A 23,760-nucleotide genomic window follows, 5' to 3' on the forward strand; every position below is an offset into this window, starting at 1 on the left:
TTATTTTAGTTTAATTGTTTTTGGTAAAGATCGGTTAACATTTCTCATAACTGTTATCACACTTAAGTCTTTTATCTACTCTACACACATCTTTGAAACAAACTGAATTTGACACCAACGACTCTAAGTTATGATTGCCTAGTTATCAAGGCCAACTTATTCAGAACATCCGATTTACGAAACGTTGACATCCGTGCCTATATATTTAATCACATTCATTAACCACAACCTTCTATTTTCCTGAAAAAGAACATTGAACTATTCGATAGCGCTTGAGTTTTGGATCTCTCTTAAACACCACTGCAACTTTTGTGTACGATCTTGTTTGCTGACTTCTTAACCAGATTTAATCCATAACTCTCAGTCTAGAAAGTTAACCCAGTTACGGTGAAAGTAACTTAGGCGTAACACTGCTAGTCTAAATTTTCAGATATAGTATTAGAATAATTGTATTTTTAACACTATTCTTCACTCGGTCCCTGAGGGATTTTACAACAGTATAATAGTCTTTGAATCACACTATGTACACTATAAAGAATGTATTGATAAAACACAATAATAATAATAATGTATTTTCTTATGACAAATATAGTTGATTATAATCATGCTTTTCCAACTTAACATTAGAGCCGTTACTCTAACAAACTGTTCCCAGGACAGATCCAGGATTTTCACAAAGGAGGTGTCCAAATAAATGGATGTCGGAAGGAAAGGTTTGCACCCCACTGAGAAGTTGAAGAATTTTTGAAACTGAAATCCCTTGTAAGTTCAATTTCTGACACTTTCCATTGATCTTTGCCGGTATCTTCCACTTACAAATTAGCAATGGCCAATACTGTTTTTTTCGTAATATTGAGAAAAAGAAAATTTCTTTTATTTGCGATTCGACTTGCAATAAAATCTAAGGTATTGGGTATCAATCTATGTAATAGCGAATATGCTGGTCCTTTCAACCGTAGGAGGTTATAATGTGTGGTTAGTCCCATTATTTATTGAAGAAAGAGTAGTTCAAGAGTTGGCGATGGGTGGTGTTGACTAGCTTCCTTCCCTCTAGTCTACCACTACTAAATTTGGGACGATTAGCACACATAGCTCTCGTAAAAATCTAAGCCACACCCAACCCAGTTTTCATTTGCAGAGCTAAATGTTATAAAAAGAATCTTCAAGTAACCTTCATATTATTATTCCGGCTTACTTCAAGTGAATCTTAACAATGTTGTCACTTTCATTTTTCTAATTCTTATTCCGTTTTTGTTTTTTTTTGCTTGTTTTGTCAAAAAATATTTTTCTAAATTTTTTAATCTTTTTCCCATAATGCTATTTTTAATATTAAGCCCATCGAGATATTCAAAATCACGTGCAGGGTGAAGAGAAAGAAAAGTTCTGAGCGCCCCTGTTATATCTGTCCCCAAGCTTTGGCTTGGAGACAAATAGATGTAAACCAGAACACCTGCTACGTGCGCGCTCGGTCCAGAACACTGGAGGGCTAGAGAGACGGAGTGAATGTTTGATAATTATACCAATTAAAAAGGCATCAAATCGACCTGATATTTTGGGAGAAAAATACCGTTTTAAACATTACAAACAGTCGACACATCATTTCCGTACATAAATACGAGCATAACCGATCCTACAAAACAATTCGATATATTATTTCTACCTCTTGTATCATTGTTTCTCTGTTTTCCCTAAGATCTGTTTCAGGATTTATGATATAGTGTTCCGACAACTAATGTGTTTCTTTATTACAGCCAGTTTCACAAGCGAAATCAATCGTCGGTAATATGTTGTTAAAATACTATTATACATGCATTTTCTTCTTGTCAATACTCTAAAGGACCGAATAAATATTCTAGTGTTAACAAATATACAACAAGAGTAAATCTATTGTCCTATACAAATATATATATTTTAAATCATTCATCGTCTGCTTACAAAAGGCTTTCACACTGCATAAATTATTGGATAACCCATAATTCCAAAATAAAAGTCTACATTATCATATTTTAAATATTAAGTTTGTTCCGAATGGAGCCTGTAAAAATACAATTCTTCCCAGCATAGTATATATATATGTAAAAACGATTTTCCCAAAAAGGTAGAAGTTAATTTGTAACTTTTAATTTGAGACTACAGCAACTACCTAGTCTTAACAATGAAACTTGTTGAGCTATTCTTCTGATAGAAAATTAAAGTTATTTTTAAGTTTAAGTATATTACTTCCACCATTTTGTTCTCTGCAGGGCCATAGATACACAATAATTATACTACTATATTTTTATTCACTTGGTTTTGACTGATAAAGCACCATAACATTTCATAACATCATATATTTATGATATTATATTTGTAAAAAATCTAATCTCGTGAGCAAGACTTGTGCTTAGGGTTGAAAACTTGTGCCATGACGAGACTACTATAATTCATTTGTAAGATTTCTACACTATTTCTTCGCCTTCGAGTTTACTACCTGAATTGAATTTAACTTATTACATGCTTCTTTTAGTAAAATTTGTAATGGATTTAAATTTATTTTAATATCTGCGTTTGTTTCAGTTTGATGCATGTTACACATATTATTGGATGTGTGTTTGGCAAGTCTCGCCTGTTCTCTAACTTTGTAGAAGATTCTCAAGAGTAAGAATCAACATTATATGTTTTGCGAAAACACTAGCGCTTCTTCGAATATTGTTCAGCTTTGGAGAATCTCGCCTAATGAGTATAAAAGCAAGCCACAGCAAAATACAATTTTAAAATATTGTCGGTCGGCTACAATCAGTATAAGCCTCGAAAACTATAACTGTGATTAACGCTTTGAAATCAGAAAGAATACAGATATTTCACCAGGAACGTTTATAATAACACGACCCGTTCAACTCCAGAGTATTAACATGAGACGTTAATATTTCTACGAAGTCGTCACATAACTTCTGCAGAAAGAAGTCACTTGTGAGGAATAGAGATAGCTAGCATTCCGGCCAGGTAAAAGGTATCTGTTGTTTTGTATTATAATTTCTCTTAGACAAGCCTCTGATTTATTTGGTTACGTACTTTACGTATTACGATTTCAAGTAGCCGGAAATTTTTATTTTTATTTAGAAGTTAACTGAATATCATTATACATCAAATTTATGATATTTGCCAATCAAATTGATACACACAATTTTCTTTTTTTCAACACGATTATTACAAATATTGTTTTATATACAAGAGTTTTACAAACTATACTGAGTCTTATATCTAGTCTAGAACTGAATATTTTATCAATATTTAATTCAAAGGGCAAGCACAAAATATCCAAGACATTTTTAAGCATGGACATCCAAGAATACATTTTAGTTGAAGTATCATGTTTTTGTAATAAAAGATACTTAATTCTAGTTTTATAACTTTTCAGTTATAATAATTAGTATCTTAATACTAGTTTTCCACGAATTTTTACCTAAATCACTGATAATTATAATTTACTCTTTCAGCTTAAGACATGCGTTAATGACCTGGGGTGAAAAACTTTCTGATAAGGAGGTAAAAATGATTAATCACTTTCTATGTGAAGTTAAATATGAAAAAAGGAAATAATCCTTTCAAAGATCTTTGTACTAATATAATATGTTTGTATGTGTGTATTAAACATCACAGTTTTATTGTAAAGTTTGAATATATGAAAATGTTAGTAGGTTTTAATAAAAATAATTAACTTTTTTGTTTAATCGATCAAATCTAGAGTACAAAATACGAAATTACTTCACAACAGCAGTACACTTATTTAATATTAGAACAGGAACGGAAACTTTAAATATATAACTGATTTCTAGAATAAAATAAGTTTATTCGTCAACCGGAACGACTCCGCATCTTTCGAGCTGGTCTGTTGATAAGATGTTCACTCTTTTCACTATGTAATTTGTGTTCCAGTATAAAGTAACTGTGAAATTTAATACTAATAGGTTTTAAGCATCTATATGTAAATCCATAAGAGATAAAGAACTTTAACTTTTCAAGAATTTATACGTAACCTATAATGATGTTTGTTACGACTCATCTATTAGGAAGATGGCCATTAAATTTGCCTAAACTTATTCCGGTAGCTATGTAGCAGAATGTAGCCTTCTCTTCGCGCTTTCTTGATTTTATAGTGTCAGGACTTTGTTTTGTCATAATATTATTTCCTCCAATTATTAAAGTGGTTTGAAAAGTCTGAATTAATATAGAACAAGCACTCACCTTGCTTCGCTGAGGAAATGTCGTTTAGTTCATTACCATAAATACGTATATGAATTCCTTACCATATAAAAATTACATTATGTAACATAAATTTTATTCCTGAATAGTACGTGTTATTTTTCAATTGCTTATGTTGTAAAAGTACAGAAAATGACCATCATTCCCTCCAAACTTTGCTTTTGTGACCTGGATAATGAAATTTACAAATTAACCTATTTTCTATGTAAAATCGGGCAAATTTGGACATTTTCATTTACATAAGGTGTGAATAAAACAACATATGAATCAAGATTTACATGTATACATGTATTTAAAGTTATACAAAAATGTTTAGAAATAAGTAGTTTCTTTTTAGATTTACGACTGTAATGTGAATCATTTTCACGTATCAGCCTCCAGATAGTCTCCCACCATGTTTTCGTTACACGCTTCTTGGTAGTGACGTTCAAAGTTCAGTATATCTTGGTGGAAGCGCTCGCCTTGCTCTTTGAGGTGCACCGAATGAGCCAGGGGAAGAGACGGATACTTATTCCCGTAATGGAGCAGCACAGTATTGAGGCTTCTGGATGAGCTATCAATGAAGGGGCGCCACTCGTTCGAGTTACAGGCAATTCCAGTTGCCTCGCACAGACCGGATACATTGTGACAGAAACAGAGTCCATCTTGACGAGTGAAGAAGCTTGAAGAATGTCGGTGACGCTTCCTCTGACTTGCGACTTGCACACTTTCATCTAATAAATTCCATTCCTTAAGCCAAGATGTCAAAAGCTCGGCATTCGACTTTGTTAGACCAAGATCTCTGATCAAGTCATTGATGTCTCTTTGATTGGAGTAGTATGGGTTTATTTCACCAACTGCACCTCTGAAATTATAATCTGGATCTTCAACGTCTACCTCCTCTTCTGTTTTGCTGCTCTCTTCTGAGGATGGCTGTTTTATCTCTGGAGGAGTGAGTACGGGGAGCTCGGGCAGTGTGGCATTGAAGCGACGGATGATGGAAGGTCCAGATACATGAAAGCAGATGCATTCTTGCCAGCCCGACGTTTGGAAGGGTCTACTATGCAGAAGTAACAATTGCTTGAGTGGTCAGTGGGTTCACGCCAAATTCTTGGAATAGCGAACTTCATGGCTTTCTTTTCCCCTATATACCATCCTGCAAAAGAGCAAAATAAAATTATTGTGAAGAATAAATTTATTTCTTCCGCAACTAATGTGTAAGAGGTTCATGCAAAATATTTTATATGTGATATTTTTCTATACTATTGGAAATTAAAAAAAAGATATTTAAATTTTAAAAGGTCTAAAATTTGTATAATGTAAAATCTTACTATTCAAGCAAGCAAAAGTTGTCCGTCTTACCTTCTAGAATTGTTTTGCAGTGCTTGCAGGGTTTGTATGATCCCCGACAGGTATGCCCAAATATGCCTTGTAGGCTTCACACATTTTAGCAAATGCTGTCACAGAGTACTTTTTCGCTCTTATCTCGATAAATTGGTCACATACATAATAGAATGCGTCTAGAAAATGCTTGCAGCTTCTTAATACCATCTCTGATAAAATTAGATAGGTCTTTGTGTTAACTTTGGCAGCTAGAACTAAACTGAAGTGGTGAGTGGTGAGCCCCTGTATATATATTACTATGGAAAGTTCTAGAAATTACTAAAATGTTCTTGAAAATTCCCGTAAGTCCTACAACACTCTAGAAAATTCTTGTAAGTTCGAGAAAATTCTCTGTCACCTACTCAGCACTGAATCTACCTGGAATGTTCTAGAAAAAAAGTAAACTTGAAAATTTCATTACCCAGGTCACAAAAGCAAAGATTGAAGAGAAAAATAGGCCTTTTCCATTTACTTTAGGCACAAGCAATTGAGAAATAACACTTTCCGCCCAGAAACAAGAAAAAGTAAAACTTTTGTTACATAGTGTTATTGATAATGAATGAAACTAATTGTTAAGCAACTCTGTCTTTTACTTCTAAACATTATTTAGGTATTAACGTTTGTTTTAATCTGCTGAGCAAAATGTTAAGTTCTATATGGATTCAGCTTCGATTAAACTCTTTAGCTGCTGGTTTTATTACAGAATTTTTTTCTGTTCCTCTGTTCAGACCCTATATTACTTTGAAGATACATAATTATGTTGACCTGTCTCTATTATGTCATGGAACTAGTTGTGTGAATTTTATCTTACACAAAACGGAGCTATCCAATTATCCATTTTTAAGAGCGTTTACGTCATAATACCTGTTATTCTAACAAGAAATGGCTTATGTATATAGTCAAAGTGATAATATTACCTTAATAACGATGTGTTATAGGCTAATAGTGAAATAAAAAGCTATTTCGTTATTCTTAGTGTTATTAAGGCAGCGTTACAATATGTTACAGTTTTCCCTCCCTTTCTATAATCCCTGCGGCTCAGCGGTAATTCTGGGAGCTTATAACACTAAAAATCGAGTTTCGATTCTCGCAGTAGGAAGAGCAGATACGCTTATGTAGCCTTGCGCTTAACAACAAATAAGCCCCCTACGAAGAAAAACTTTATAAATGACGTTATTATCAAGGAACAAACTGTGACGAACGTAAGTAAGAAGAGTCTATTTAATTTAGCTATTTTATAGCTAGGATGATTTGTATCTTTCTCTTAAGTACATAGCTTGCTGTGATCGGAAGTTAATATAAAATATTTATATGAACACCGATCAGTAACAACAGTTTTTGTATAAAGCTTCTCCATCTCGCAATAAGACTAAAATATATATTTCGTTAGATACATAAATATTCCCTTGTTATATTATTATTCTTTTACCAACGCTAGGTTGAAGACGCATTCAAAGAAGCTCCAATCGACAACGATGGTAAAATCGACTTGAAGAAATTTGCTCAAATTCTTACAAGAGGAGCTGATGAGGAGGAAGAAGCAGGAGCGTAATCGGTAATTTAAAATAGAAATAACAAACATCTTTAAATAATTGTTAATGATTATAAACTGCTACACATCCAACGCTAATTTAAATAATTACTTTGTTAAGTTATGTTCATTTATAACTTACGCTCGTTCGATAGAGTGCTTTCATCTTAAAGTGGAACACGCCGCCATTTTTAACAACATTTTAGTTAATTAAATAATTACTCTTATTCAGTTGGGTATTTTTACCATACTTACTTGAAGGTATTGTTCTTGTAGAAAAAAACCTAACGTTTTTAAAATGTCAACAAACAGACAGAGAAATGAGTCGTAGAAGAGGATAGTCGTTTAAGATGTTAAATATTTGGCGGTCTAATTTCTACTAATCTAAATACAACACTTTCGATGCTCTATTATTATTTTCATGCTTTTAAACTTTCTTTCAGAAAGCAAAACAAAGATATTTTTAAAGACTGAAAGTTGAGTCTTCTAGTAACAAGTTCTTCGTTAGCTCAGTGGTTTATGGACTTAAATTGCGAAAATTCGAAGTTTGATTCCTCTCAATAACCAGTGCTTAGGGCAGCTTGTCTAAAAGAAACAATGTAATAAAATAAACTGTAGAATTTGAAACAAAATACAACACCACAATTTCATTGTGATTAAAATGCATCATTATTTCGCAGAATTACTAAAGAACCAGCAAGAAATTTAGCAAATAGTGTGGAAATGATACTGTATAATGTGTGAAACTGCAGTCGTTTCAAATGCCATTATCCTGGTCTATGAGCAGTGTTCCATTCAAGCTGCACGACCGCAGAATAACCAATCAAATACCGCACACTTAGTCATTTAGCCACGCCATCTTCAGTAATAGTGTAAAGTCTTTTGTTTGTTTGTTTGTTTGGGAATTTCGCATAAAGCTACTCGAGGGCTATCTGTGCTAGCCGTCCCTAATTTAGCGGTGTAAGACTAGAGGGAAGGCAGCTAGTCATCACCACCCACCGCCAACTCTTGGGCTAGTCTTTACCAACGAATAGTGGGATTGACCGTCACATTATACACCCTTACGGCTGGGAGGGCGAGCATGTTTAGCGCGACGCGGGCGCGAACTCGCGACCCTCAGATTACGAGTCGCACGCCTTACGCGCTTGGCCATGCCAGGCCCAGTGCAAAGTCTCAATACCTTGACGGTCTTAATAAGCCAGACAGTGGATAAGCCTATAGTCCTAGCAACCAGCTTTCGGCATTGCACAGTGGCCTAACGATACAATAGCATTGATGGTCTAGATATCCCATTTCCGCGAAAAAAAACAAAAAAAAACAATTGGTAGCACACATCCACCTATTGCCTTAACACTGGTGCACATGGAAAAATTCATTACACGCGTGAACTAAAAAATATTAGAGAGAACACTGTCTTTAGTACGTGTATAATTAACACTAAATAAACAGCTATGTCTGATTTATATGATACGATAATAAAATTTTTAACATAAAACAATCCAATCTCCGGGAGAAATAACAATTTTTACTTGAAATTTTCATTTTATTTTTTTATGCACCAATTTTAAACTACACGTGCTTATTTTGATGAAGCGCGATGTGCTACTAGTGTGATCCCATATCTGATCCTCGCTCGGGGTTTTCCGTCGTACTTCGTAAATTCATGCTTGGTTGTAATTAAAAATCATGTTTAAACTACTTTCGACACATAACTGTCAAACTCAAAGTTAACACTAACTGCCCGGTAATAACATTGTGAAATGCTAAAAATACATCTGCTATAAGCGATAATGTTTTTGAATTAAAAGTTCACGAACAAAATTTACCTTTACTTTATGAAATAAAAAACACTAAATTGCTAAAATAATCGAGAAAATACAGGCAATATTACCATAATATATTGTTTAACACACTTACGTTACAAGAAGGATTACTTCGATTGTAACCTCACTAAGGTCACTTGCGTTCACCTGATGGTTAGCCACAACTCTGAAAGCTCACACTGCATGGGCACGATGCATTTAGACCTCCGTATAGCTTTACGATTAACCACAAAACCAAATATGTCACACGCATACTTATCACTGCCATATGGCTGTTTACGATAGAGTTGGTATTTTCGCGGAGAATTTAAAATCGATTATTTCCATTTTTCGTGACAAAACCAAATATTGTATTAGGCGAAACATGATTACAGCATGAGAATATTGTTGAAAATAGTGAAGAATAAACAAATTTTAACGAATCTATTTTTCTAAATGATACACGTTCATTGACAAAAGCGAATGACCAAAACTTGTGAAGTCTATGTGTACTTCTATATTTCATCAGAAAGTCTTTTTAGTAGATACGATGGGAAAACCCGAAGAGTATAGCGATTGGACTAAGTTTTGTCGAACAGATAGGATTTAGAACTACTATGAGCAAAAGCTTATTTATAGCTGACAGAGAAGGTCCGGAATGGCTAGGTGGGTTAAGGCGTTCGACTCGTAAGCTGAGGGTCGCAGGTTCGAATCCCCATTCCACCAAACATGCTAGCCCTTTCAGCTGTGCGGGCGTTATAATGTTATGGTCAATCCCACTATTTGTTGGTAAAAGAGTAGCCCAAGAGTTGGCGGTGGGTGGTGACGACTAGCTGCCTTCCCTCTAGTCTTAAACTGCTAAATTAGGGACGGTTAGCGCAGATAGCTCTCGAGTAGCTTTGCGCGAAATTAAAAACAAACAGACTAGCTGTTATTAATTTTAAAAGCAACACGAGGTTAAAAATGAACCAAGCAACCAAACTGACTAATATACTTAAAAGGAGTTAAGGAAATGTTGCATGCTTTTTAGTCGCGGTATGGGGTTTCAGAAGACAGCTTTAACTTTTAGTTTCTTTTAAGTACAAGCTTTTAACTCATATCTCCCTCATCTCTTGACCGACTTGAGATCTATTTAAAGTTTTATATTCAAGAGGTCAAACTTTTCGACTGATGTATCTGACCATGTCGTAGATCTCATATATATATAGGTTTACTCTAATCCTGCCTAAAATAATTGCAATTTGATGGTAGGCTGTAGAGATCCTGAAAAGTGATACATTTGAATCGGGTGTGCGCATGCCCCAAACTTGATACAGCTAGCACACAAACTTATAGCTAATAAAAGAAGGGAAATATCTTAGATTAATTTCCTCTAATTCTGCCTAAAAGAATTTTTAGTGCCGCGGCTATTGAAGATTATCTGTAACTTTCAAAGACTTGTTTTTTTCTTTTTAATCGCTAAATGTTTAGTCTTATCACACGTTTGCGCATTACAGTAAAAGGACAAGTATTTGGATAGGATATTTTGTTTTGTTTGCTGTTAAGCACAAACCTATACAACGGGATTTCTATGTTGTGCCCACAACGAATATCAAAATCCGTTTTTAAGTGGTGTTAACCCTCAGACTTAACGCTGAACCATTAGGGTCTGCACAATACGGTAACAGGAGAACGATTCTCGTTTTGGTTGTTATTTGCTTATTTTTCAATTTCGTTCAAAGCTACACGAAAGCTATCTGCGCTAGATGTTCCTAATTTTGTAGTATAAGACAAGAGGGAAGGAAGCTAGTCATCAAAACCCACCACCAACTTTTGGCCTACTCTTTTACCAACGAATAGTGAGATTGATCGTCACATTACAACGCCTCCAAGGTTGAAAAGGCGAGCATGTTTGGTGTAACGAAGATTCGAGCCCGCAAACATCGGATTACGAGTCGAATGCCTTAACCACCTGGCCACAGCTGGCCTAGTTGTTGTTAAATTCAAAACTTTACAGACGTCTATCTGTATTTTGCCTACAACGGGTAACATAACTAGATTTTAGCACTGTACGGCTTTAGACTTACCGCTGAGCCACTGAAAACGGGCAGCAAATGATTTTGTTTTTGATTTTATTATGCTTATAAAAATGTTAGTTAAAATAATCAGTTTATGTTTTATTTTCTACTAGATTAAAAATAGAAAAAAATACTTTTATTACTTATTTGACATTTTTCTTTCCACTGTTAATCAGAAGATTCTAATTCCAAGTAATATCTGTTTTGAAAGCATAACTTGAGATTGAAACTGTTAAGAGAAACATACTACGCACGTATATAATAACATTTTGTAATTTATTATATTCTTTAATACTAATAATAAACGACCTTATAATACCAAATTTGTTTTTATTCTGTAATTGGACACAAAACGTTTCGCTTTATAGCTTCACCAGGAGTATTCCACTAAAGCACAACCTGTAAGGGACAGACAAAGCTTCAATCACTTCCAAACAGTCTTACACCGCAAAATTAGGGACGGCTAGTGTATATAGTCATCGTTTAGCTTTGTGTGAAATTCAAAAACAAACATTTCTCGGGCGTGCGTTTCGACATGTTAAGTAGTAAAGTTTAATGTTGAGATAATTGTATTGTTGAAATAATAAATTATTATTCTTAGTAAACAAAAGTTATATCTAAGTTTATATCTAACTAAAGTTATATTAAAATAACAGAAGTTAAGATGAAAAACTAAAATAATAATTATAATTATAAGGGTTATTCTTCGTCGTAGTTATCAATGAGAAGAGTTGCTTTAAATTTTCTGTTAGTGTATTTAACGACTACAGTAAGGATTTATAAAGAGAATGGTGATTTCATGTCAGGTGTTATTTGTCAATGATTACCTAAAAATAATCTGCAACTGCGCCTCTTTCATGCTGTTTATAGAGAGAGTTGTTGTTGTTGTTTGCTATTAAGCGTAAAACCACACAAAGGGCTCTCTCTGCCCTTCCCACCACAGATATCGACCTCGATTTATACCAATAAAGTCCGCAGACATGCAGCTGTGCTGCTGAGATCTATAGAGAAAGTCAATATGTTCTCTTATCCTAGGGTTCTTTCGATTTCTCCCATGTAAGTATGATGGCAGATGTTAAATGTAAGTTAATAAACAACATTGTAGACAACACACTCACCTTTATGTCACATATAAGTTTCAGTATTACGTATACACTTTTATAATACAGAATTTAGAAAGATGGCTTCTTAGGGTTGGATCTAGTCATACTATAATTATAATTGGCAGTTCAGATATCTTGATTATGGATTTTGTTTTCTTGGAGATAGTGTAAAAGTAATATCTTTTGTGATTTGTTTGAAAATTTGTCTTTTTTCTTATATATTTTTTTCACATTGGAGGTGAGATACTAGATTTTTCATATTATAGTCCATGAAATTTTGCTCAATGCACAATGGTGGGTAATTGCTGCTAAGAATGAATGATTTTTAGTTCCGAGAGTGTAGCTTTTCTTTTAAAACTATAATTGCGATCGATTTTTGTGAATCATTCGACAATTTCACCTTTCGTTGAAACGTTTAGATAACGGAGTTGAAGTTAATAAAAAGAGGGTTTTAATTGGTTTGTGAAACAAGATAGATTGTATATTATTGTAATTATAGATTATTAAGGCAGTTTCAAGAAAACCTATTATTTATTCCACTGATTCACAGTAAATTTGATGCATAACTGAGTTAATGTCATCTTCTGTCTGTAGAGATGGATCTTTATAAATGTAAATGTCCAATGTAAAGAATACTGTTGTGTTCGTCACTCTGTGAGACACGAAACTGTTTTGCAATAGCAGGTCTTGTGTATTATTCAAGAGTGCCTAAATAATTTATTAATGGACCTAAAATTGGATATACAAGCCAAGACAAACATTCAGTAGCATAATTCTGAAATATGGCTGTCAGAGGTTTTAAGTCCATCTGGAAGCTTCTTTGGGAGTTCGCTTGTTTTCTTAAATTCATAAGCAATCTCTTTAGCTTTCGTATCAATTTTTTAATAGAGTTACTATTAAGCATTTGAAAATTTTCTCGTTTTTTTATAATTTATGTTCGTGAATATTTCTCTTTATAATCACAAAACCTTTACATTTGTCGTATTATATAATGATGATGTTGGTATTGTTTTCTAAGATATTTAATGTATCTAAGTTAGACTTGATATGGCGATTTTTATGTCCTGATCTTTCTCCCCACATCCGTGATCTTCGTTTAATTAGCTGTTCTTCGTAGTAAAGGTCTTTTCTTTATTTCCATAGAAATGGTTCCATCGACTATAATACAAAGTTTGTTAAATATAATACAATATGTTCGAACACGCTTTGTTGGAATGTTTAATTGTTACTGCAAAACCAGGTCCTTCAGCTAGCAGTTTCAAATAAAAATTCCGACCTTCTTTTTTAATTACATTTCTAGAGTTTTGAAATTCCATGAACTACAACATGTAATTCACTCTGAATCATTCGAATGACATGAGCAGTAAGTATTTTCTTGAGTTACCTCAATGATTGATACAAGTATGCAATCTACCTTGTTTCACAAATAAATTAAAGAATTTTTTTTTTCAACTTCAACTTTCATCATCTAAAAGCTTCCAAAAACGAAATTATCGAATAGTTAAAAAGAATAAACCGCACCTGTGGTGAAAAGAATTTATGAAGCTACACGCTCGAAACTAAAATCATTCCTTTTGAGCAATGAGAATGCACCGCTATATATTGAGCAAACTTTCAACGGTTATCACATGGTATCACAAAAAGTTATTTTTATAGTGTCTCCAACTGATAAAAGTGTCTCCAAGAAAAATAAATTCCTTAACCAGATTCTGCCCCGCTTTTAAAATAACATGACGGTTACATCCAACCCTCGATATCCGTCTTTCTATATTATCCTGCAATGTAATAAAGCCAACTGTCTTACAAAAACGTGTTTATAATCTAAAGATGGGTAGTTAGCCTCTAATGTTGTTTAACAACTTACACGTCACAGCTATCTTCATAGATACATTGATGAAGGTGGAATAACCTACCTACAAGGCTTGGATAACATATTGATTCTCTTTATAAACAACAGGAAAGAAGTGTAGTGCATACCATTCTTTAAAAAATTATGGACAAATAACTCATGATGCGAGTCCACCGTTTTCTGTACAGATCCTTAACAAAGCCACCAAGTACACCGATTGAAAATATAAAAAAGTTATATCCCCAGATGAACAGAGACGAAGGATAGGACCTATATTTTATAATTATTTTAACTTTTCATTTTTATTTATGTTACCTGAATCTATAAGTTAAATAAAATTTTTGTTTACAACAGATAAGAATTTATTATTTCGTTAATACAATTGTTTCGACACCACGCTTTACTGTTATTGCAGTGTGCACGTCCTTCAGAAGTCGGCAAAAAAAAGATGGTTGGAAAACCCTCTTTCAATTCTTGAAAAAGATTAAAAAGTAATGTTTAAAAATGAAATGTGCCTAATGACAAATATAATGCTAAGATTTACTACCTAAAATGCCAAACATTTGCTGTGGATTCTGTTAGAATTTATTATTTAAAGTGATTGACATTTTTTACTGTGAGTTATAGTTTGTTTTTTAGTGGAACACTCCTGAAGAAGCTTTTAAGTGAAACATTAAGTGTTCAATTAAAGAAGACAAATAACGTGTTTGATGTTGTAAGATCATTTATTACTACTACTAAAATACATTTTATGCTCCAATTTACGTTACAAAATTTAAATAATGAATTAATATGGTCTTACATTAAAGGCACAAGAGGAACACGGAAAATGGGATATTCTGTTGTGCTGAAATCTCTAACACTACCAGTTGTGATTACCTACCCACTTTCAATCAGAATCATTCTCGAACAGCAACTGATCAGATTGTGTGAGAAAGTTTGAATAACTCCCATATTCATAAATTTTCTTGGTTCTCAGGCTCAAAAACAAATACAGTGGTTACCAAAATATATTGTTGTGTTGAGCTCTACTGTAATATTTGTGTGGCGTTTCTTAAAGCTATTTGTCATGATTTTTATTTGGTATGTTGTGGCTTTCTTTATGACTTTTACAAACTTAAAAATGTAATAAAGATTTTTTTCTACAAATCTGAATTTATTTCTGCCAAAACTTCCTAAAATATTGAAAGTATATTATTAAAAATATTTTAATATGAAGAACTGCTATAGATCATCTCTTTACTTGTTTTGCAGGATCTTATTAAAATGTCTAGAGCATCCTGATTCCAAGTAAAATTTCTAACTTGTAAAAAAAAGATGTACTAAATCCTTAAAGGGTAAAATAAGTGATACACTGATAATATTGTTCAAGTACTAAAAACAAATCTCAATAAAAACTTTAAATAATTTAAAATTCCTCAAAATATTCGAATATATTTCCACTTCATGAAATCTATGCAAATAGTAAACCGAGCACTTGCATGGCATTAAGCCAAAAGGCAATACACGTGTGCCTGCCTGTGAAGGATATATAAGAACATGATGATGCCATAGTTCCAAACATTGTTACTATGCCTCTTTGACGACAAAAGTTACCACCACAGAAGCGCATTGTTACACATGCATTGCTAAGTCGTCATAACAGGTGGCCATAATTAATGATTACATAATAATGTCACAACGTAGAGGACGTGTTTCTTAGCATCCATTACACAATGACTCATAGAATACATGTCTCAACATGAATATAACTGATCAGTTTAAATAATTAATTCAAAAGCTAATTAAATAATTTATAATTAATTCAATAGCTAATTAAATAATTTATATATAATTCAATAGCAAATTAAATAATTTATAATTAATTCAATAGATAATTAAATAATTTATATATAATTCAATAGCTAACTAAATGATTTATAATTACTTCAATAGCTAATTAAATAATTTATATTTAATTCAACAGCTAATTAAATAATTTATAACTAATTCAATAGCTAATTAAATAATTTATATTTAATTCAATAACTAATTAAATAATTTATAATTAATTCATCCTAAAAGGAATGCTCAACTCTAATTCTTTAGAAATTAATTAGATTATAATTAAATGAAGTCCTGAAAACTCTTAACTAATGCATTAGTTAATTAAATCATTTATAATTAATCCCTCATAAAAGGATGTTTATCATTAAATTAATTACATTTTCTCATTATTTAAATGGTTCTATAAAGACAATACCTCAATAAAAACTTATTATTTAAATATTAATCAAGTATTTAAAGATTTTCAGTGACATGAATATAATTAAAAATTATTGACACAATAATTATTTTTAATAATTTATTTATTTCCTCAATTTTGCAATTTAATCTACATCAATTCTTATTAAAGACGTACTTACATGAAAACATTAATTAATTACTGTTATTTTGATAACTGTGCATTTTAACAAATCAGAAAGCATTGCTAGACCATTCGTAAAACAGTGAAAATATTACTAGGACGCCATCACAGACGACCATGATACATAATTATACTATTAAATCACCTAAAAAAACAATATCACCTATTAATTAAAACTTATACTTTTACTAATTTGACTTCATACAACAGTTTATACCGTCAACAAAGCATTTATTTTGTAATAACACTTTTACTAATCTGACTTTATCACTTGACATAATATTTTACATAGTATTCTTTATCTCACGTTTTACAAGGCAAAATTTCTCATATGTATATATATAACTATTATTTTAGTAATTGTCCACAAAATGTCAACAAATATACTGTAACAGTACATCTATATGTGATAAATGTCCAGATTTAATTATGTTAAAAGTATCATTTTGCTTATTTGAACATCTGTATTAAAAATAATAAATGAATGACTTACTGTTTACCTATCAATTTTTTATATAGTTATTTAAAAACTCTTTTGTGAAAATATAAATTACATAACTTCATTCAGAAAGTGTTCTGTCGGACACTTACTGTTTTACTTTCATAAATCATACGAATCATAATTAATAATAATCATATATTAAACATAATAATTGAACGACATACTGATAACTATCAGGTCATCCCACAAGTAATGTCCGAAAATTTAATACAGAAAGTGCATCATCATTTCTGTCTTTGTAGAAGGTTTTAATGACTAAAATATGTTGTAAGACATGTATAAAAATGTTCAGACAAATAAAAGAAACTAACCCAACTCCACTTTTTTAGACTATTAATCAAATAAAACCTTATGAAGACGGATGTGTCTGAGAAGCACATTAGGCATATAATGCTTTATGAGTTTAAAAAAAGCAATAGTGCAGCAGAAACTACACGAAACATTCAAGGTGTTTATGGTGTGAAGTCTTTCAATAAAAGAAAATGTCGAAGGTGATTTCAAAAGTTCAGATCAGGTGGCTACAGCTTAAATGATGTGTCACGTTCAGGTTGTCCTGTTGAGTTTAATGATGACTTGCTGCTGGCTGCACGTGATGAAGATTGTGCTGTAACAGTTGAAGAACTAGCACAGAAGCTTAATTCAACCAATTCAATAGTTAACCATAATCTGCACCAACTTGGAAAGGTGTCAAAACTTGGAAAATGGGTCCCCCACGATTTGACAGAAGTCAACCTTAGAGCAAGAGTGGTCATTTGCACTTTTCTGCACTCTCGTGAACATAACTCACCTTGTTTGGACAGGTTAGTGACTGGAGATGAAAAATGGATATATTATAAAAATGCTAAGCGCCGCAGACAGTGACACAGTGCAGATAAACTGGCTAAAGCACAACCCAAAATGGGCCTACACCCTAGGAAAGTCTTGTTAAGTGTTACTTAACAGTAACGAGATATAACAATATATTCGTTGTCACACAGGCTTGGTATAATCCACTTTGTGTTGCTGCCACTCAATGTAACGATTACATCAGACTTCTACTGTCAAGAAGAGCGCTTGGATGTTGCAATGAAAGAAAACAGGCTTGCTTTGTGTTGTGTTAAACCAGAATAATGCACGGCCCTATACAGCAAGGATCACACCTGCAAAGACTGAAGAGCTAGACTGGGAAAATCTTCCACGTTCTCCTTGTTTACCAGACCTTGCCCCATCTGATTATCATTTATTCCGATGTTTGCAGAACTATCTTGGTGGAAAAGAGCTTGAAACACATGAAAATATCAAAACTACCTTCTCTACATTCTTTTCCTCCAAACCCCAAGAACATTTATAGCAGTGGCATTCAAAAGTTGTGAATCATTGGCAGGAAGTAATTAATAATAATGGAACATACATTATTGATTAAATAAAGTTAAAAGCGTTTGAAATCCTTTCTCTTTTTCTGAACCTATCATCGGATATTACTTAAGGGATGATCTGATATTATTTAAAATGCAAGAACGTTCAGACTGTTTAATGCTAAGACACTATAAAGAAATTGCACATAAACAATGGACTTAGATTTGATTGATTATACACGAGTTTCTCCATTTTCTATTATATGTTCAGAAAACTAATGAACTGGTCTGATGTCAGACCACATATAAACAGTTATTGTAAAAAAAAAGTTGTAACAACATGTGACCTTCTTATAGCAAAACCATATCGGGATAATTGCTATGTCCAACGAGGAGAATCGAACCCCTGCTTTTAGAGTTATAAGTCCACAGACTTACCGCTGTCCCAGCGTAGAGCACGTATAATCATACGTCAAGCTTTCTTTTACAGTACTTTGGATATACTGACGTCACCAACCCTTAACACACAGTTTATCACTTACAGGCTTGGTTAAAAAAACAAAAGTCAGTTCTGAACTGACCGAGTCTAATTCCCAATATACAATCAAACTGGCTAAGCAGTTCAAGGACCATAAAATATAATCCAATTAATTATAGTTGTTGATAACTTGAGTTATACAATTCAGTGTTAGTCATATAATGTTATACATCCTTAACAAAACATCAGTAACTATAATTCTTATTGTAAATGTTTATTTTATTACTAAGCTTACAATCATTGCATACTGTGTTTGAGAAACTTTCAGTATTTCAATCCACCAGAACATACTTTTTAAAATGAAAAATTTATTCACCATGGAATTAACTAACACAAATAACGACGTTTTGTTATTGATAATTAAATTTTAGAAATGTACAATTTATTTAACTACCGAGCAAATATATTTAACTGATTACGAGTCGCAAGCCTCAACACGCTTGGCCATGCCGGGCCGCGTTATTTGATGTAAATATGTTTGAAAGAATTGATTTGTTTGTTTGTTTTGGAATTTCGCGCAAAGCTACTCGAGGGCTATCTGTGCTAGCCGTCCCTAATTTAGCAGTGTAAGACTAGAGGGAAGGCAGCTAGTCATCACCACCCATCGCCAACTCTTGGGCTACTCTTTTACCAACGAATAGTGGGATTGACCGTCACATTATAACGCCCCCACGGCTGGGAGGGCGAGGATGTTTGACGCGACGCGGATGCGAACCCGTGACCCTCAGATTACGAGTCGCACGCCTTAACGCGCTTGGCCATGCCGGGCCGGTTTGAAATAAGAAAATAGCAACAGTGTGTTACAGTTGACTATTACTTTAATAAAAGTTTTTATATGCTGAAATGGGAGTTTTGTCTTTTACAACTAACAAAGAATGTCGTACTATATATCAGGTTTACTCTCTCTTCACGTGATGAATCGATTTTCATTTTGAAAAGTCTATTCTAAATGGACTGAAATACTAATAGTTTCTCAAACACAGTATGTAATAATCGTATGCTAAGTAATAAAATATACACTTACAATAAAGGTTATAGTCACTGAATTTTTCGTTAAGGATGTATAATAATATATGACAAACAATGTTTTGTATAATTCATGTTATCAAAAATTTAATCAGTTGATTTATATTCTATGGTCCTTGAGCTACCTAGCTAGTTATGTTGTGTATCGTGAAATAGACTTGGTCAATTTAGAAACGACCGTGATTTTCTTAACTAAGCCTGTCAATGAAATATATTGTGTCAGACTTGAACAACTGTGTGTAAAGGGTTGGTGACTTCACTGTATCCAAAGTACTGTTAAAGAAAGCTTGACATTTGATCACACGTTGTCACAGTCCTTTCTTCTTATAATAACTGCCTATATGTGTGTTCTAGTTTGACATAACATACCGTTTTGTTAGTGTGTAAAGATATAATAGTAAATATAAAAACAACGTGTACAATCAACTAAATATAAGCCACTTGTTTATGTGTGATTTCCTAATAGTGTGTTTGCATCAGACCAGCTAAGAGCTCTGATATTTTAATTAATAATAATCAGTGAGTTGTTCATTTATTATATTTAGATGTGGAGAGTTCTAGATCAAAAATAGCAAGTAGAAACTTAGAAGTGCAAGTAGTATTGATTATAATAAGCAAGATTTCTGAAAATGGAACGGTAAGTTTCCAACAGAACAGGCCCAGCATGGTCAATTTGTTAGGACTCTCGATTCGTAACTTGGGGGTCGTGAGCTCGAATCCTCATCACATCAAACATGCTCACCCTTTCAGCAATGGGGGGTTTTATAATGTGATGGTTACTCCCGCTATTTATTTGATAACAGAGCAGCCCAAGAGCCGGTAGTGGGTGGTGTTGACTAACTTCCTTCCCTCTAGTCTTACACTGCTGGATTGAGACAGCTATCACAGATAGTCTTCGTGTAGCTTTACATGAAATAAATAAAAAACAACATAATATTATCTAAAATAATTTATGTAATCTACACTTTCATGGTATTTGTGCTTCTTTGTCAGTGAAAAATGGCTCTACAGAAAATGGATGGATAAATAGTAAGTCATTAATTTATTATTTTTAGTACAGATGTTAAAATATGCAAAATAATGCTTTTAACATGATTAAATCGTGACATTGATCATATGTGGAAGTACTGTTACAATATATTCGTTATCATCTCATGGATATTAATTAAATATATACATATGGGAAAATTCGCCTTTTTTTCAAAATATGAGATAAAGTGTTACATGTAAAATATTATGTCAAATTATAAAGTCAAATTAGCGAAAGTGTTATTTCATAATAAACGCTTTATTAAAGATATAAAATGTTGTATAACGTCAAATTAAAAAAGTGTAAATTTGCTTCTTATAAGTGATTTAAAACTATAGTTATCTACAATGTTCATCTGCAATGGTGATCCAACAATATTTTTACTGTTTTGTGGATAATCTGAAAATACGTTTCGATTTGTTAAAATGCACAGCTATATAAGTAATGGTAACTAATTGACGTTTTCATGTAAATATGCCCTTAATAGATAATCTAATGTAAATTAGATTCCAATTCGGAGAAAATAAATAAATTAGTAAAAATTAATTACTGTGTCATGAATTTTGAATTACATTCATGTCAGTGACAATCCTTAATCACTTGATTGAGTAAGATATAATCCTATTAGGACAATAGATAAATAAATTATTACTAAAAATGTTTAAACACTTGATTGATATTTAAATAATAAGTTTTAATTAAGATATTGTCCTTTTAGGACTATTTAAATGATAAGGAAAATTATAAATGAGAACTGATAAGTTAGTTTTAATAGTCTTTTTTCAGAACTTGATTTAATTATAATTATATTAATTACTAACAAATTAGAATTAAGCGTCCTTTTTTATGATGAATTAATTATAACATATTTAACAGTGGCGGCGCCCATGGGGGGCTTGGAGGGCTTGAGCCCCCCAAATGAGCCAAGCTTCCTCAGTCCCCCAATATTGTACCTACATATATTCATAAAATACGGAAATCACAATCGTCGTTGTTGCTTAACAATTAACATCAAAGAGACATAGATCTGTAGAACTCAACGTCTTCATTAAGATGGAAGTATGTGTCATGCGTCCCACAAAAACGTACTGAATACACTGAAACTCATGCGCTGTATTGCCGCTCCCTGTGTAGTGCCATTCTATCTTGAAGACAACCACGTTGATTTCAAGTTACAACATATCATCAGGGATTTTACTTGATAAATCAAAGATTTTACAGGTATTTACCTATTAATTTCATATTGAAAAGTAAAACATAGCATGCATGTGTAAGTGTATTGTGTGGAGGTCAAAACTATGAAGCATTTAGCTGGTGTTGTGTCCTCTGTGAGATCATTTTGCATTGTGTATCAGCCATCCAAAATTGTACTGATGATTGTGACATACACTTAACATTATGGCATACAATCCAATTAATGTTATATTTATGATTAGATAATAACCTTACATGTTAACTGACCAAATAATATTTCTAAACAATTCTAGAATTAATTTTGAAATTGTCATTGGGCTATTTAGAAGTGCCTAATTTAATGTAATGTAGTAGCTACATTATTGTAACAGATGCTTGTCACACTTATGATAATAAGAACAATATCACAATCACAGTTTGGCCTGTATGAATAATGTGAACTTATGAAGAAAACAGCCTTTCTGTGAAAGTCAACTGCAATTCAGACATTTTGTTTTGGTGCTACTATGACCATTCAATATCCAGGCCGCGGGTTTGCTTTGTTCGAGCTTGCGATTCCCGCCTCGAACGCCTTAAGCGTATGACCACCGAGCCACTGACCATGATGTACGCTCTGCGTACGGCTAACGATCGGCTCAGCCCCATCGTGATCCAGATGCCAGCCGCACACCACACACACACACCCCGCTCACTCCCATTAGCCGCCCACAGTTTTACAACATGCCCTATTAAAGCTGTGTTTGTGTTCCCTAATTAGCCCTGTAATTTTACATTATCACTACCCTCTAATTAAGTACTTGTGCTATATGGTTAAAGATAAACACTATCTCTAACAGTATTTCACGGATATGTTCTGGATTTTCATGTGCTATTAATATAATTTGGTGATTTTAATGCCGCAGAGCAGTTGTTCGTAATGTTTTACTATGTTTAGTTGTTATTTGTTCCTTATATATGAAATGACCCAATTGTATGCATGTTATATCTTTTCCTTTGATTTCGATGTTTGAAATAAATATCCTTTGTAAGCCATAATGCCAATATAAGGAGAGAAGTTCCCATTTGTTTCATATAAACTGACACAACTTGGAAGTAAGAAGTGGTACTAGCAGTCAGCCCCTCCACAATTTACCTCAGCCCCACAACGAAAATATCCTGACGCCGCCACTGATATTTAATTAAATATCGCGTTAATAATTCACACTGATTAACTATTTTTATATACAAACATGTGTTTTAAGAGTCACTGTTTCATGGCCGCCTGTAATGGCTGCCTAGAAACATGTTCTCTTGTTTGTGGTATTATTAGGTAATCATCTATTATGGCCGCCTGTCATATTCTCCATTAATTCACAAAAAAAGAACAGTAATCTGAAGCCATGTTTTTTATATCATTAAATACATGAAGATCGTAATTTGTTATCATATAAATTAACTGCAAAATTTTAAGTGTTCATTATAATCCAGTCTTGGATTTCTTTCCATTTGCATTCAAGTTTCACTTCTTTAGAACAAAACGCTGTCTATCTTGAACTTGTGATACTATTAATTTATATTTACTTTGAAAATCTTCATTATATGCATAATGTATGGTATACGTATTACGATTCCTTTTAAATTCGGTCCGGCATGGCCAGGTGGGTTAAGGCATTCGACTCGTAATTTAAGGGTCGCGGGTTCTTTCAGCCGTGTGGGCGTTATAATGTAACGGTCAATCCCAGTATTCGTTGGTAAAAGAGTTGTAGGTGGGTGGTGATGACTACCTGCCTTCTCTCTAGTCTTA

General features: G+C 33.0%; 1 protein-coding gene across 1 annotated transcript in view; it reads left to right on the plus strand.

The window, feature by feature from the left end:
- The window catches only part of LOC143240025 (myosin regulatory light chain 2-like), a 39,710-nt gene extending 24,615 nt beyond the window's left edge, over positions 1-15,095 (plus strand). Inside the window, exons 6-8 of the mRNA XM_076481789.1 lie at positions 3,477-3,525; positions 7,043-7,159; positions 14,756-15,095. Of these exons, the coding sequence (XP_076337904.1) occupies positions 3,477-3,525; positions 7,043-7,156 (163 nt within the window). The 3' untranslated portion in view covers positions 7,157-7,159; positions 14,756-15,095. The remainder of the gene's footprint in view (positions 1-3,476; positions 3,526-7,042; positions 7,160-14,755) is intronic.
- Positions 15,096-23,760: the final 8,665 nt, after the last annotated feature.

Source organism: Tachypleus tridentatus, chromosome 13 (assembly GCF_004210375.1).
Source record: "Tachypleus tridentatus isolate NWPU-2018 chromosome 13, ASM421037v1, whole genome shotgun sequence".
NCBI lineage: Eukaryota > Metazoa > Arthropoda > Merostomata > Xiphosura > Limulidae > Tachypleus > Tachypleus tridentatus.